Source organism: Acomys minous (genome assembly GCF_964271855.1).
Source record: "Acomys minous genome assembly, chromosome: 1".
In the NCBI taxonomy this organism is placed as follows: domain Eukaryota; kingdom Metazoa; phylum Chordata; class Mammalia; order Rodentia; family Muridae; genus Acomys; species Acomys minous.
Window position 1 is genome coordinate 21,923,438 of NC_140483.1, and position 15,458 is coordinate 21,938,895.

Below are 15,458 nucleotides of genomic sequence, written 5' to 3' on the forward strand. Positions count from 1 at the left end.
ATATGTTGAAGTTCTAAGCCTCACCGGAATGGTCTTTGGGAACAAGTTGTTATGAAGATACTTAAGTTCAGATGAGGTTGCTAGTGCGGCCCTTACCTAACCTTGCTTTCATAGTCCGCCCCCTGCCCCGGCTTTCTTCACTTTGTCCATAGTGTGAAGATGTTAACACTATCTGCATTATTTTACTGCTGTGAGGGTTAACGGTATGCCATGGAGCCGGTACATGGTGAACAGCCAAAGCCTGTTGGCTGTTAGTTATAGATGAAAAATTTTAAAAAAATAAAGGTTTTGGCTCTTTACTCCTGTCATTAGAAAGAGCCCCCACCCCAGCCCCTGCAAAACCGTATTCTGGGTGCTTCCCACTACACAGCACTGTTTTCTTGCCTTTGCCAGGATGTTCTGAATGGCTTTGGGGCAGGGAGAACCTGGACAGAAGAGTAGCTCACAAGGTTTGTGGGCCACATTTAGAAAGTAGAGAGATGATTGACTGTTTCCATGACATGGCTGCATTAGGTTCGAGAAAGAACGCAAAGGAATATGCTGGGGTAGAGCAGAGGTATTTCCTATGTGAGAGTCCTCTGGTGGGGGTGGAGGGGATGGGGGGTGAGGGGGGTGGGAAGGGAAGTCTCTGTTACAGGAAGTGCTATGCTAAGGGCACAACGTATCTAGGTCTCCTTCCCCCTGCCCCTGCCCATCTGGTGTGTCACATAGACACCAATCTACGTGGGTGGGAGTCTCCTTGGAATAACACCTGCTCCTTTGCCCAGAAAGGACAATGTTGGGGTGTAAGAACTGCCTTTCACGTCTCTCCCTGGACCTCCCTGTGACACAGACACACAGTCTGGCATGAGAGAGCAGTGCTCTAGTCTGTTTCTTAGTGGCTAGCTGGGCTTACTGAACCAAAGTTGTCCTCCCGCAGAACAATGATGCTTTCTATCCAGGAAAAGAGAAAACATTTAGGTCTAGGCATTAATCCCACTATTCGAAGCTGGAGAAACTTGAGGAAGATAACTTAAATTCTGCGAACTTCAAGTTGCTCACATATGAAATGAAGCCAATAGTAGTACCAGTCTGGCAAATTTATTGTGAACCAAAGATAGGATACAGTTAAAAGTGCCTTGCCAGTAGAGGAGGGGCCATCGCTCATCCCTGTACCCTCATCACCTGGTTTCAGTCTCCGCTGCCTATAAGTCCATTCACAACACAAGTCCCTCCCTGATAGCTTGCACTTGGTTATCAAATGCCTCATGCCTTATATTTACAGCACATTGCTGAGGTGCAGAGATCACACACCACACACACACACACACACACACACACACACACACACACACACCCAGTCCCATCTCTTGCAGCATAAGTACTTATTGACGACACATAAGCAGAGAGGTGTTTATTGGCGGCATAGATCTGTGTTGCCACAATGGAGCATGGATTTAGGACTTGGGACCTGCAACATGCATTCCCTTTCCCAGACATCCTTGTGTGTTGGGCCATGGCACAGGGCACAGAGACAGGCTTGCCCTTGGCCTTGGAGACCTGATTTCTGGTCTGGCTCAGCTTCTGGTTGTGAATCAAATGTAATATAATGCCACCTGGGGCCAACAGGAAAGCACCTTTGTTGAATGTGCCTGGCGGCTTTGGCTATATAAAGAAAGCATGAAGTAGCATGAGCAAGGAAGGCTCGGCTGTTGTAGCAGAGCTGCTGGACCGCTTGGTAACCCTAGCGTACTCACCTGAGGATTCTTGCTTGCATTCCTGCCACAGGTTAAAGGTCCGAGAGAGCCTGCTGACAGGGTTGCTGGCGGTGCAGTTGTAAACGCTGTCCTGATGCTGGTTGCTGAGAATGACGTGTAGGAGGTGGGAGTGGTTGGCTGGGCTCGGCAGGTGAGTGCCTGCCTCATCACTCCAGCTGTAGGCCACATGGTCCCCCGTCTTCACCATGCAGGATACCACCAAGCTGCAGGTCCCGTTCTCACGCTCCTGGGTTTTGTTTAGCACGTTAATCTCTGGCGTGGAGACCTGCTCTGTCAGGAGGAGGAGCAAGGGAGCCATCACTGAAACAAACCTTCCGGAACTATTGACTGACTTATTTGTCAAACCAAAGTCTAGCTAAATGTCATTTTCCCCTCAGCAAGAGGCCTTAAGTGTGGGGTGTCTCCGGTGGGGAACTGTAGCTCATACCACGCCGCACCCCTACTCTCCATATCCCAGGAGCCTCTTGAGAAAGAATAGAGAAGCATTCGGGTTTTAGTTCCTTTCCGCTAATACTGTTAAGATACTGCATGCCAGCTGGGCGTGGTGGTGCACTCCCATAATCCCAGCACTTGGGGAGGCAGAGTTAAGTGGAGTCCAGGACAGTCAAGGCTACACACGGAAAACCTGTCTCAAAAAACCAAAACCAACCCTGCCCCCAAAAGAAACAAACAAACAAATAAAAACCCCAAACGAAAACCAAACAAACAAAAAAGACGCTGCACACCTCTACCGATGTTCACCATCTAGATGGTTCTGCCTTATTCCATCAGGAATAAGATAGGTTTTGATTGGCTTATAAGTACAATACCCTAGGTGATCGGCTGAAAACGTGAGCTTTCAGTGATAGGATTTCATCATGTGTGTGTGTGTGTGTGTGTGTGTATGTGTGCGCGCGCGTGCACGCGCGCTTTGCAGGGCTAAAATAGTGGTAGATTTTTAATATTAGCCACAGGTTCTATCAATCATGTAATTCTAATGCCATGAGACAGGCAAGGTAAAAAGGGAGGTCATGCTTAGTATAGCTACCATACGACCACTACATTGCTGGCATTTCTTATCCATCTTCTGTAATATTTATTCTCATTTTGTGGATGAGAAAACTGAGTCTTAGAGAAATGGCATGCCTTGAGTGACATTATGTAGCTTCTAACTGGCCAAGTGGAGATAAGTACCTTAGTCTGATTCTAAAATCAACCTCTCTCTGTGTCTCTGTCTGTCTCTGTCTCTGTCTCTGTCTCTGTCTCTGTCTGTCTCTGTCTCTGTCTGTCTGTCTGTCTGTCTGTCTCTCTCTCTCTCTCTCTCTCTCTCTCTCTCTCTCTCTCTCTCTCTCTCTCTCTCTCTCTCTCTCTCTCTCCCTGCCCCCTGTCAGAAAGTCATGGTTGCAGAGACTATGCTTCCCAAAGTACCCAGCTGATTATGTAAGGTACGAAGAAATTAGTAAATTTATAACAACAAGAGGACAGACTATATGACATTTATGGTTTTTTTAAAAATCACATGATGTGCATCCTCCCCGCATACTGAACAGAGGGCTATGGGAATTCTGCACACTCCATTTGCAGGAGGAGAAGGCTGGGGCAGGAGACAGCCAAAATGTATCTGCTTCTCCCCTAGACAGCTGAAGGTTCGATGAAAAGCTGGCTGTGGGCTTCCTGCCTCATCCTTGGTGGTATGTCAGATCCCTTTGAAAGAGGAGGAAAGCCTTGGGAAGCAGATGAGCCTCTGAACCTAAGGGAAAGGAATTCTAGGTGTCTTCAAGGACAGGAGTTCAGAAAAGTTAAAGGGGCTCAGAAAAGTTATGGATTCAGGTTGACAAGGTTGTCGTTCAGTCCCACAATGAAATAGCTACATAAGCAGATCCTGGTTCAAATGATTAACAACAACAACAACAAGAAAGGTGTTTCTTTCACCATGTAGGTGGAAGCCTCCCCCATGGCCCTGGGCTTGGTGAACTGCCCGTGGGTGGAATGTCAGCTCTCTACAGTAGCAAACATCCTACACAAGCGTGGGTAAGCATGTGCGAAGCTTCTTGGCCCTGAAGTTTGGGCTCCCTGGCAATGAAAGAGAAGTTGGGTTTGTTCGGTTGTATTCAAACTTTGTAAAAGTCGAGCATGATAGAGAAAAAAAAAGACTTTTATTTTAAAAAGTGATATGCAAACTCAGCCTGTGATATGTGTAAGCCAGCCCTTCAGCCCCCGCACAGCGGGCTCCCTTCCTTCCAAAATAGGAATCAAATCAGCCTCTGCCAATGTGCAGTTTGGAAGGGAAAAAAAAAAAGTCAGCGCATCAAACTGCTTCCCTTTTGCGTAGTCATTGGACCAGATCTTTCAAGTTGCTTCCAAGTCCAGGTACTCTGCTGCTGAGAAAGGCCTAACCTCTTGGACTGAGACCCTCTTAGGCCCTCCAGGGTGGAGTGCAAACACGCCCATTTTTACCATAAAGCTTCAGCTGCATGCAGAACTGCTGAACAGAAACATTCTCCTCCAGGTTCACAAAGTACCAGCCTTCACTCTCCCTCCTGTTTGCCAGGATCCCCAGGCTCAGGTTTTCTGGGTCAAACTGGTAGCCATCCTCCAGGTGATCTGGATGGCCCCTTTTAGAGAGATCAAAAGACACTATTTTCTTGTTGGTTTTGCTTCCTCGAGACGTTGCCATCGTGACAAGGATGCGGACGCTTTTGTTAACGCTCGTCTTTATCTGCTGTTCGTTTGTCAGGGGCAGCCATGCATCGCTTCCCAGCTGCCGGGCAATCACTGGGCAGTCCATCACGCCTCCACCTGTGGGAAGGAAGGAGCGATACGCCCTTAAGATGGCAGAGCTGGGGAGTACGTTGTGTAGAGGACAGAGAATGACCAGCTGAGACTCCTCTCCTCTTGAACCATTTCAGATCGCCAGGTGGTAGTCTACAAGGACAGCTGCTAACCTACATCCTAACCATAACTTCGGCGTTTCGAAGCCTCCAATGGAAATCCTAGAATTATTTACACCAGACTTAACAGTGAGGCACAGGCCAGGCATGGTGGCGCACGCCTTTAATCCCAGCACTCGGGAGGCAGAGGCCGACTGATCACTGGTGAGTTTGAGGCCAGCTTGTCTACAAAAGGAGTCCTGGACAGCCAAGGCTACACAGAGAAACCCTGTCTCGAAAAGCAAAACAAAACAACAGAAAATAGCGAGGGCACAGAAGGCAGAAGTAAATGACTTTCTTAAACCACAATAGTAAGTAGAGGAATCAGGACTGGACTCTCCGTCTCTAACTTCTCCTGCAAGGTTCTTAGCCTCCACCTCATGTGCAAGATGAAAAGTGGGTAACAGTGAGAAGGAGCCCAGGGGACCTTGGTTCCAGAAGCATCAAGTCGGGTGCTAAGAAGCAGAGAAGGGTCTGAGCACTGTGAGAATTAGAGAGGAGGTGTGTTTTGTAACCAAACTGGGAATCCAACTTCTCCAAAGACCCCTGAGATAACGAGTAACAGTGAGGATAAGAGATTATTTTTGCTTCCCTTTTCAAAAAAAGCTGAACCAACAAGAACAAGGTGAGAAAAAAAAAAAAAAACCACGAAAACCCAAAAACCTTTCAAACCACTATAAGGGGTTCTGGTGTTGACTCTTTAATAGCTGCACTTTGCTCAAACCCACAGCCTGCCTTTCTGTCCCTCTCTCAGGAGTGACCTCCCTTTTCATTTCACTGAAAAAATAAAAATAAAGAAGAGACCAAAAAAAAAAAAAAGCAAATTTCAATCTATGGAAATCCCACTCAACCTATCCACCTGGAGGAGCAGCCTGTGTCTCCAACCAAGGCTAGTGTCTGCCCTGGAAGAGCGCTCTCGTCCTTTCGGGTTTTATGTCTGTAACCCACCCTCTGCATCATCGACTCCTTCTGGAACTCACCAGCACACACATACAAACATTTAATTGTCTTCATCTAAAACAAAATCTCCCCTCTGATTTCCAGGTCTATACTCAGCCACTTGGCCATTTTTATTTCCTTCTGGAAGGTTCTTGCATGTCTTTTTCATGTTTTCTGCTTTCACTTCCGGACCCTGTACCCTTCCCAAATTCTCACTGGATCACACTTGTCAAGACCAATCTGTTATGTGGAGCCAAGTCAACTAAGTCTCCGTCCTTCTCTTGCTTCTTTCTCAGGACCGTGTGGCGTAGTTCATCACCCCTCTTTTAAACAATGTCTGCATTTGGTCCCCAAGATATTACACTTCCCTGACTTGCTGTGTTGTTCTTTTATCGTTCTTAGTTTCCTTGGGGGAAACAGCTGTTCTTTCAGATCTCTAACTGTCCGGACCTGTGCTCAGACTCGGCTTCCTTCCCTTCCCTATCTCTGCCTGTCCAGTTCCTCACTTGGCTGCCCAGTTTGACATATGCTCTGCCGCATTTACAGTTGTGTGCTGTGGCCACTCCTCTCACTGTAGACTCCACTGCCTACACAGAACAGCACTTGGGAGTTTAAATGGCACCCAATTTCAGCAAAGAGCTCTCTGTTTAAGTGTGACCCTTCATCCAGGGCCAAAACGACTGGAGGATCCCCGAGCCTGTCCTTTCCTACACTCCGCGTTTAATCCTGACAGAAAATCCTATTGGCTCTAAGTTCCGAGTAGGTCTGGCATAGAGGCGCTCCCCATGCCGTTCCTTCCCACCCCCATCACCACAGGCCTAACTGCTACCACTGTCTCCAAGCATTCGTACCGTAGACAGAGCCACCCTTTAAAGCCATGTCTGGCTTATTTTTTCTTCCTATTGCTTTTACTCTTCCAGGGCTTTCGAGCACTCACAGAGTTCACAGCCCATGACTCTGCTCCAAACCCATTCCCTGCCTCCTCTCTGGCTTGCATAGCACTATGGCCGCATAGCTTCCTGCTCCTTAACCTCATCAAGACCATTCCTGCCTCTGGGCCTTGGCATTTTCTATTTCTCTCTGGAGAGCTCTTCCCTTCTGTACTGGAACAGTTCAGTCCATCTCTCCTATTTTAGATGCTTGCTCAGGAGATTCCCTCTCCTGAGAGGCCTCCTCTGATAGAGTACCCAGGATAGGTCACTGCCCAGTGTTGTGGTGGACATTTACTCCTTTTATTGCTGTCTGTCCCACTTGAATACAGTCCTTCTCCACAGAAAGAAGTCCAGGCCACTGTTTATATCTGATGACCTGATAACTGTGTTTGGCACAGGGAGGCTCTGAAATAAATATCTGTTCAATTGACAAGTACTGAAAGCCACATCACCTTGGCAAAACTCTTATTTACCTGAGTCTAACACGTGTATAACTGAATTCAATGTTCATGGTAGAAGCACATGATTCAATGAGCATAGATTGTTCTAACTGATAAGAGATTTAAAAAGAGTAAAATAAAACCACCTGCTTCTGTAACTGTTCTATCTAGAAAAGACCATTCGCAGTTGTGGTATAAATGAGCAACTGGAAAATTTGGGTAAAATGGCCAAAATTGACATCCATGTGCCCTGAAATCCCTACACTGTCTGCTAAAGGACTCAGCCCAAATTAATTAAATGCTAGTGATTAGAGAAAAAAGAAAATGTAATCTACATTGCCTGCAGTCAGGATGCATGTGGTTGGTGCATGATTGTTACAGGAAAGTGGGGTAGGTGATAAGGAACGTGGTCTTTGGGGCATTGCTAATATTTCCCCTAAGCCCCAGTGCTCAGCCTGTTGTTTAGTTAAGGTGGAGACTCTTAGTTTCACTGTGGTTGTTTGGTCCTGTTTTTACATGGGTACACCAGGAAGCATACTGGACTTTATTCCAATCACACTCAGGAATGCCTGTCCAATCCAGATGACACACCACCTCTGATGGTGTCACCAGAATTGTGAAGATGTACCCAAGAGACACTTCTGTCTCTTGGGACCTGAAACAACCCAAGTTTCTATATGTGAAAAAAAGAGGGAAGACTGAGAGACTACATGGGGCTCTGAACGTGTGTACATTTTGGGGAAGGCTTCTGTAAATGTCATATCAGACCTACACTTTGAAAAACAGTATTGTTACCATAATGCTGACATTTTAAGCTAATTTTGATTCAGAGAAGTGGGGAAATGGGGAAATCTACCCATTCTAACTAAGACTGTTAACTCTTCCCTCTCCCAAACGTTTCCCATACAACCTTTCCTATCACATGACAGGGTTTTTTGTTTTGTTTTGTTTTGGTTTTTGTTTTTTTGTTTTTGTTTTTGTTTTTTGTACTTTCAGAGTACAGAATTGGTAGAAGGAAAAGAAAAGTAGGGTACAGCTGTAGTAGGAAGTAACCAAGTAAACAAATAAATAAATGATGGAAGGTAGACATGGTAGAAAGGGTGAAAGAAAAGAGATGGGGTAGATGAAGTCAGACTTCATGGTTTGCATACACGAAGAGTGGGAATCAAAACTTCACCAGGAGGCGACCCTAACACCCAGATACAAACGAGGAATGATGAGCTAACGGCTTCCATGAGCACTGAGTCTGGAGGGGGCACTCAAGGTCATCTCCACCCAAGCACAAGTGGAAACAGAAGTGGGACTGTCTCTGTTCCTGAAACATCCTCTTGCCTGATGAGGGTTTTCCAGCCAGCCTGTGATTCAGTCAGCCCTGTTTACTAGAAGAGATTGGGAGGAAAAATTTGTGCTCTTCACACCGACTCACTTTCCTTCTCGGGTAATTCTCCTTTGATGGTAGAGTGATTCACACAGGCAGGTGAACAGTGGCCTGAAGTTTTCAGGATTTAGCTAAGCCCTTTCACACGGTGGGATCCTACCTCAGAATGTTGTTTTGGGCTTCATCTTGGTATTTTACATATACTATTTAGCATCTTGCTACATTCTCTCTCTCTGTCTCTCTGTCTCTCTGTCTCTCTGTCTCTCTGTCTCTTTCTCTCTCTCTCTCTCTCTCTCTCTCTCTCTCTCTCTCTCTCTCTCTGCCTCTCTTTTTTGGTAGAAAATAGGCGTGTCTCAGGAGCTTCATAGTTCTAGTGGTAAATACAGACTCGGGAGGAAAAGGATAACTGTCCCAAGATTTGTTTTTACATCTAGATATCCTATTAAGACCCCTGTTCCACAGCGCTGAGAGTGCTGGGCGTTTGTTTCTCGGACTATTTGTACTCATCATTTCCCAGCCTAAAAGCCTGGACCACCCTTTGTCTAGCCAGTTCCTCCCACCCTTCAAGTCTTTGGATGAGGGAAGACTTCCCTGAGTTCAGGGTTAGCTGATGCGTGCTTCCCCCATGCTTGGCATCACTCCTTCATGCCTCTCATCATAATTTTAACTAGCTTAGCAGTTGTTGCCACACACAGAAGTATTCAAGGAGAGGGACTGTGTCTGTTTCTTCTTTTTCTTCTTCTTCCTCCCCCCCCCCCCAAGATAGGGTTTCTCTGTGTAGCCTTGGCTGCCCTGGACTCACTTTGTAGATCAGGCTGGCCTCAAACTCACAGCAATTCACCTGCCTCTGCCTCCAGGGTGCTGGGATCAAAGGCATGCACCACCATACCTGGCCCAGGACTGTATTTTTTAACACAATGCTTCTCACCTTTCCTAATGCTGTGACCCTTTAATACAGTTCCTCAGGTTGTGGTGAGCCGCCAACCATTTTGCCACTGTTATGAATTGTAATGTAACTATCTGATCCGCAGGATATCTGTTATGTGAGTCCCCTAGGGGTTGAGATCCACAGGCTGAGAACTATTGTTCTAGCAGGTACCTAGGACACAGTGGGAGCCCAAGAAATACTTGTTGTCAGAGCGAATTAATGAAATGAAATGGGTTGAATGAATGAACAAATGACAGCATGAGTCTAAGTTCTTCTCTTTCCAAAATATAAATGAATTTCCTTTTATCCCTGCAGCATCTCCATGTGGGATGAGAGACAGTATTTCTCCCCACTTCCCAGGTGAGGTTTAGAAGCTCCTCAGCCACAAACCCCGAGTTTTTGGTTGCAACAGTCCTCTTGGCCATTCCACCCAAGCACTCCCATCTTACCTCCATCTAAAATACTCTCTTCCAACTCTGGTAGAATCCAACCTATATATTTGAAAGATCATTAAAGAAAAGCCAAAACCCTGACAATGGTGTTGTCTACAGCAAGGGTTACAGAAAGAAAGCAAGTCTTCATCCTAACCTATTTTGTTCTATTGCAACTCTCTTCTAATAGACAAAAAAAGGTTAAACAAAAACCCTATGTTATGAAAACAGTTTCTATCTGCTTTCCAAATTCCACATCAAGTGCTTCATATGCATCTTCTACATTCTTGTTTAACTTCTTGCTGCCCAGTACCTATACTTTAACTAGTTTCAATTCAACTCAACACTTTAATTGTAGAGATTGTATTCTATGTTTTTCTCATGGGACCTAGAAACACATTGTATCATTCTCCCCAGTTTCACTCACTGAAATGTGTAGACTCCAGCCATGTGAGTGTCGAGACACTGATAATCTACTCCGCTTGCCTTTCCTCATTTACAAAGTTGTAATAGTACTAGTGATGGTGACAATAGTCTCATAGTGTTGGTGTGAGAGTTAAATGATAAAACAGCATAATGTCTCATATCTGGCAGATATACAGTATTTTCCACTATTACTTATTCAACAATAATTTTCTAGTGGGACTCTCACATATCAGACATTATATCAGATGTTTTCAGGGCCTATGATGGCGTATGTTGCTCCCTACACTTGCCTGGCCATATCAAATACACTTAGTAGATCAGTGCTGAATGGAACCTTTGAACGTCAATCTATAAATAACCAAATCCCTGATGTTTTGAACTCTATGCCAATGCTGTGGGTAGAGAAAGGTGAGGTGTTATATTATGGGATTAAATTTTTAAAGAAGAATCTAGGTCAATACATTGGCATAGAATGGGCCATTGGTCCAAGCCTAAAACCCAAGTATTTGTCCTTCATTTCTCACTCAACATGGATGAAGTAGGTGGGAAGGACCTACATGGAGGAATAAAGGATCTCATTTGGGGAAAGCCATCCCTAAATTGTAACACCTCCGTCCCTGGAGTGGCCAACACTCATAATGAGGCTGTGCAAACACAGGAGTAAGGGAATGTGAGCAATCTCTACTCAATGTGGCGATGGTCCCCCCCATAGTCTAGTTTAAAAGATTCTTGATAAATTGAAGGATCTGACCCAATTAATTTCTAGGCATGATGTGACAACATATTTGGTCTTTGGTGTGTAGTCTTCAGAAAATGAACTTGGCATTTTATATCTAATTCAAGCCTTCATGGAAACATCAGGCACGTGTTATGAAAATATCTCTGAATTAGAGTTAGTGGTCTATGTAGGTTAGGATTATAATGAGGGGGAGGGCAATATCAGAGACCAACAAAAATGATATTGTTACACAAATTAATGCACATGATAAATTGAAGTATCTAAGGCTTGCTTTGCAGGAACCCCAGCCTGGACTGCATCTGTTCTAAAAAAATACAAATCTTCCCGAGTACCTAATAAATATTAACATTGTGACATGAGCACAATATGTCTTTCTTCTTTAAAGGCAAGAAATTAAAGATGACTCTCAGTAAATATAGAAGGAAATGACGTGATAGTTTACCTCACAGTTAATTACCAAGGATATTACCTTCACTATGGCTCTTGGATTTAAGTCAAGACGCCATATGGAAGTTGTGTAACTTCTTCAACATCGCATGCTTATATGTGATGGTCAATGTAAACAAACAAGTCAACTGTCATTTAAGAGAACTTGTTCTAATTGGGAAGGGATGCGCGGACTTTTTGCGTTTTACAGCTCTGACTGGGAACTGAAAATGGGGCTGAGAAGGGAAGAACCATGCATCTTTGCTGGGGTGCCGCGACGTGACTGATAAGTCTCATTTGCAAATCATTTCTATTTGGGTTTTATTGGGGTTTTGCAAAAGAGTACACATTTAAAAATAGAGACTCTGACCAAAAAAAAAAAATTGAACCCATTTTAGAAGATGGAATGCAAGGAAACAATAGTTGCCAAGTGGGGCTGGGCTGGCACTTAGTAGAATGTCATGCAGACCATTTGCTGGCTACACCTGAGCTGCCACAGACAAGGCTAGCCAAGGAGAAAAACAAAAATTCATCCCATAGTTACCGTAGTTACCAAGTAAGCCAGCAGTGGTGGGGTTCAAACACAATACAATGAGGAGGCCTTAGTTCCTCCTCCAAAGATGCTCTGTTTGGAGACCTAAACTCTGCAAGTGGGACTAGACAGGGCCTCTTCATCGGACACTTGAGCAAGAGAGTCCATGGACAGCACCTCACATCCCTGGCGCACTTCAGGGCTTTTCTTTGAAAAGTCCATAATGGATTTGCTGTCACGAAAACTCCAAGACCAAAATGCTCTTGCCCTAAGGGTTCCCAACCCCCTACCCACTTCCTAAAGCTGTCTCCTTGCCAGGCTGTCTCCCAAAGTCTAGTCAAATCCTAAGGTGGAGTTGATCATTCCATTCATATGGCCAGTCCAGTATCCACTGCTTAGCACTGTTGCTCTCAAATACCTCTCCTTATAGCTCTGACCAGTAAGCAGAAAAGACAAGCTTGCCTTGGCAAAGAGAAGGACCAGTCAAGAGGATGGGAGAGAAGTCCCACTCAATCCTTTAACACTTTGCTACCCACTGTGCCCACTGCCAGAGCTTCATTAACCGTGAAGTTTCTAGATTTGGATTCCTCACTGTCTATAACCAGCCCTGGGCTCCAAAAATCCCAACCTCTCCCCTTGCTGCTTTAGAATCATCTCCTATAAGAAAGCATGACAATATCCCAGCCACTGTCTGTTGTCAGCCAAAAGGTCTGAGGTTTTTCACGTCTATTGTTTCCCTCTAGTATGCTCGCTTTTCACTGGGCGACGTTCTTTGCTGGTGTATGTGTGAGAGTCACTTCCCACAGCAGGGATGCAGGACCCACTTCCCAGGGCTCTGTTCCATAGCCTGGGTCTTTGCCAGAAAAGCACTCACATAAACCAACCACTCAGAACTTCAGCTTGAGTCCCTTACCCCAAGAAGCTGGCTATGGAGGTAGCAGGTGCCTTTGGGTTCTGGTTTCCATAGAAACTCATGTCGGTGGGGCTAATCCCTGGAACCTGAGGCTCAAGGCACTCAGATATTTCTTCCTCTTTGAAAGACACAGGAGAAACCCAGAGATACTCTCCTTAAGGAAGCGGTAACTGAACCATCCTCTCCTTGTCTTCTCTATTCCCCGAGGCTCTGCTGATTCCAAACTGCTAAACACAGGACCCCAACCCTTAAACAAACGAACACTCACCTGTTCCGTAGATCAACTCAAAAGCCAGGGACAGAAACAGAAGCACGCTCAAGGAAAGGGGCCCTTTGGGATCCATTAGCGGCAAAGAGCCGGGCGGCTGCTCGTAGTGGCCCGGCAGCGTCGATCACAGCGCTGCTGCTGCTGCTACTGTCAAGTTTACACACCAGGAACTAAGTTCCTGAACCAGCTTCCTGTCTCAACTGGGTTTTTTTTTTCTTTCTTTCTTTTTTTTTTCTACGTGAGTCTCAAGGATTGCTCATATCTGCTGAGGCTTAAATCACTTCATCGCTTGTTCTTGAGAAGCCTAAGTCAGGTGTTTAGACCCATGGGAGCCAGGAAAGAGGTTGTATAGTCACTTCAGTCAAATCTAGCTTGGGTAAGAAATGTGATGCCTCCACCTTCCTTTTTCTAAGCTGTTTCCAGGAAACGGGTGTCACAAGCTCTCTGAATAGATCTGTCTGGTAACTCTTCTTGGGTCCGAAGGGAAGATTGACTTTGGACAGACCACCTACAAATTAGGTAATTCAGAGCTCAAGTTTTGTTTGTAACTAACTTTCGATGAGATAACAGGAGTTTTACTTCTAGTTTGTTCCATGATCTCATTGAACACCTCTGCAAGTCAGGTCTGGAACTACAGTCATGGACTGATGGGATGGGCAAGAGTGGACCGCTGACCAACAGCCCATTTCCCTGACAGGCACAGCATGGCAGAATTAAGCCAGTTCTGTGCTGCCTTCAATTTAGAGCTTACGAGTAATTTTTTTTTTACAATGGAGAAGGAATAGAAGAAAGAACGTATCATATGAACAGATTATGAGAAAACGCTATGAGCAGGGCTCACAGGGAGACTGTAAAAAGTGAGGCTAGGTCTCTGGGCGGGGGAGGAGTACTTGGCATAGTTGTGTGCACGTGGGGGTCAAGGAACAACTCTTGGGAATCAGTTCTCTCCTCCCACCATGAGCTATCCAGTTACTAAACTCAAGTTGCCAGCCCTGTACAGCAGCCCTGTACCCTTACTCACAGAGCCATCTTACTGGTCCCCAGCTAATGCTTATACAATCTATTGTCATACTCACAGGTTCTCTGCTTTTGGCCTCCCCAAAGGCTGTAGGGTAGAATGAGATGGTGAGAGAGGGAAACTGGTCCTTTGTCCTCCCTGCTTTTCCCTTCTCCTTCCTCCACTACGCAACTTCATTAATGGTGACAAGGTGTGGTATGTTTCCAGCTCTACACCCAGTGTCATCAGAGTGGGGGCCAGAAACATGCCACATGTGGAGTTAATACCATAGAAGCTGGCAAATAATATAAATTAGAGTTTTCTTTTTCTTTCCCCCTCCCCCATTTTGAGACAGTGTCTCACTATATAGTTCTAGCTGGCCTGGAACTCAATATGTAGACCAGCCTGGTCACAAACTCACCTGGTCTGCATCACCACACCTGGCCATAAAAATCATAATTTTCATGGATGATGTTCTTTAGTCACACAACTACTGGAATTCATGTTCCATCCAGTGTCCTTAGTCAGGACCCTCCCTCTTCTCCAAAGATTACACTCTTGTGTATCTTCCTAGTCTCACCTGATTTTAACTGTGGGGTTCTGAATCAAAAGATTTCAGAGGAGAAGAATATTATGATGTGGCCTTAGAGACCTTCCTTCAGATATTTTGGCTGAGAATATGGCTGATTTGTACTCTTGTCCAAAATATATGCCAGAGACTAAGATGAAGAGGTATGGATTAACATCTTCGGCGGAAGAGATTTTCAGATAGCCTAGTGTTGACTGTGTTACTTAGTTATTAGTGGCCACACTTATGCAAATCTATAATGAAAAGGACTGAGCTGAGCAAAGGGAAACTACAAGATGCTCAGCTGGAGGAGAAAAGGAATACCAATATCTGTATGTCCAGTGCTCAGGGAGATAAAAAAAAGTTTAAGGAAAAGCCTAATGCTAAATAGAACAAAAGGAGCAATGACATCACCCAGCTACACTTCCAACTTGTGAGAAGGGATTTAAAACAAAGTGAAAAGGAATTGAAGACCATCTCAGGGCCTGTGGTGGTGGCACAGGCCTTTAATCCCAGCACTCCAGAGGTAGAGGCAGGCAGATATCTGAGTTCAAGACCAGCCTCGTCTACAGATTGAGATCCAGGACAGCCAAACTTAGGCAGTGAAGGAAACCATCAAAAATAGAGAGCTGATGCAGATATAACTGGGGCATATTCCAGCCCCAGCCAGCAGTAGAACTTGGCAGCTTTAGCCACTTGTTCTGGCTTTAGAGTCAACGATAAAAGAAATGGGTTGTAGAATCTCCCTCGATGGCTAAGGAAAGCTGTTGAGGCCAGGTGCGGGTCAGGAGTGTCTCTACTTGAGGTCTAGAAAGGCTGCTGTGTGAAGCTCTGAAGGTGAAGCCTGGATTGACTTAGAGACCACAAGATGTTGG

The 15,458-nt window shown here is 45.3% G+C and overlaps 1 protein-coding gene across 1 annotated transcript in view; it reads right to left on the reverse strand.

The window, feature by feature from the left end:
* SLAMF1 (signaling lymphocytic activation molecule family member 1) overlaps positions 1–13,379 on the reverse strand; it is a 31,839-nt gene extending 18,460 nt beyond the window's left edge. Inside the window, exons 1-3 of the mRNA XM_084780263.1 lie at positions 13,019–13,379; positions 4,194–4,535; positions 1,737–2,027 (exon numbers count right to left, since the gene is read on the reverse strand). Coding sequence (XP_084636389.1) covers positions 1,737–2,027; positions 4,194–4,535; positions 13,019–13,094 — 709 coding nt within the window. The 5' untranslated portion in view covers positions 13,095–13,379. The remainder of the gene's footprint in view (positions 1–1,736; positions 2,028–4,193; positions 4,536–13,018) is intronic.
* Between the last annotated feature and the right edge of the window lie 2,079 nt (positions 13,380–15,458).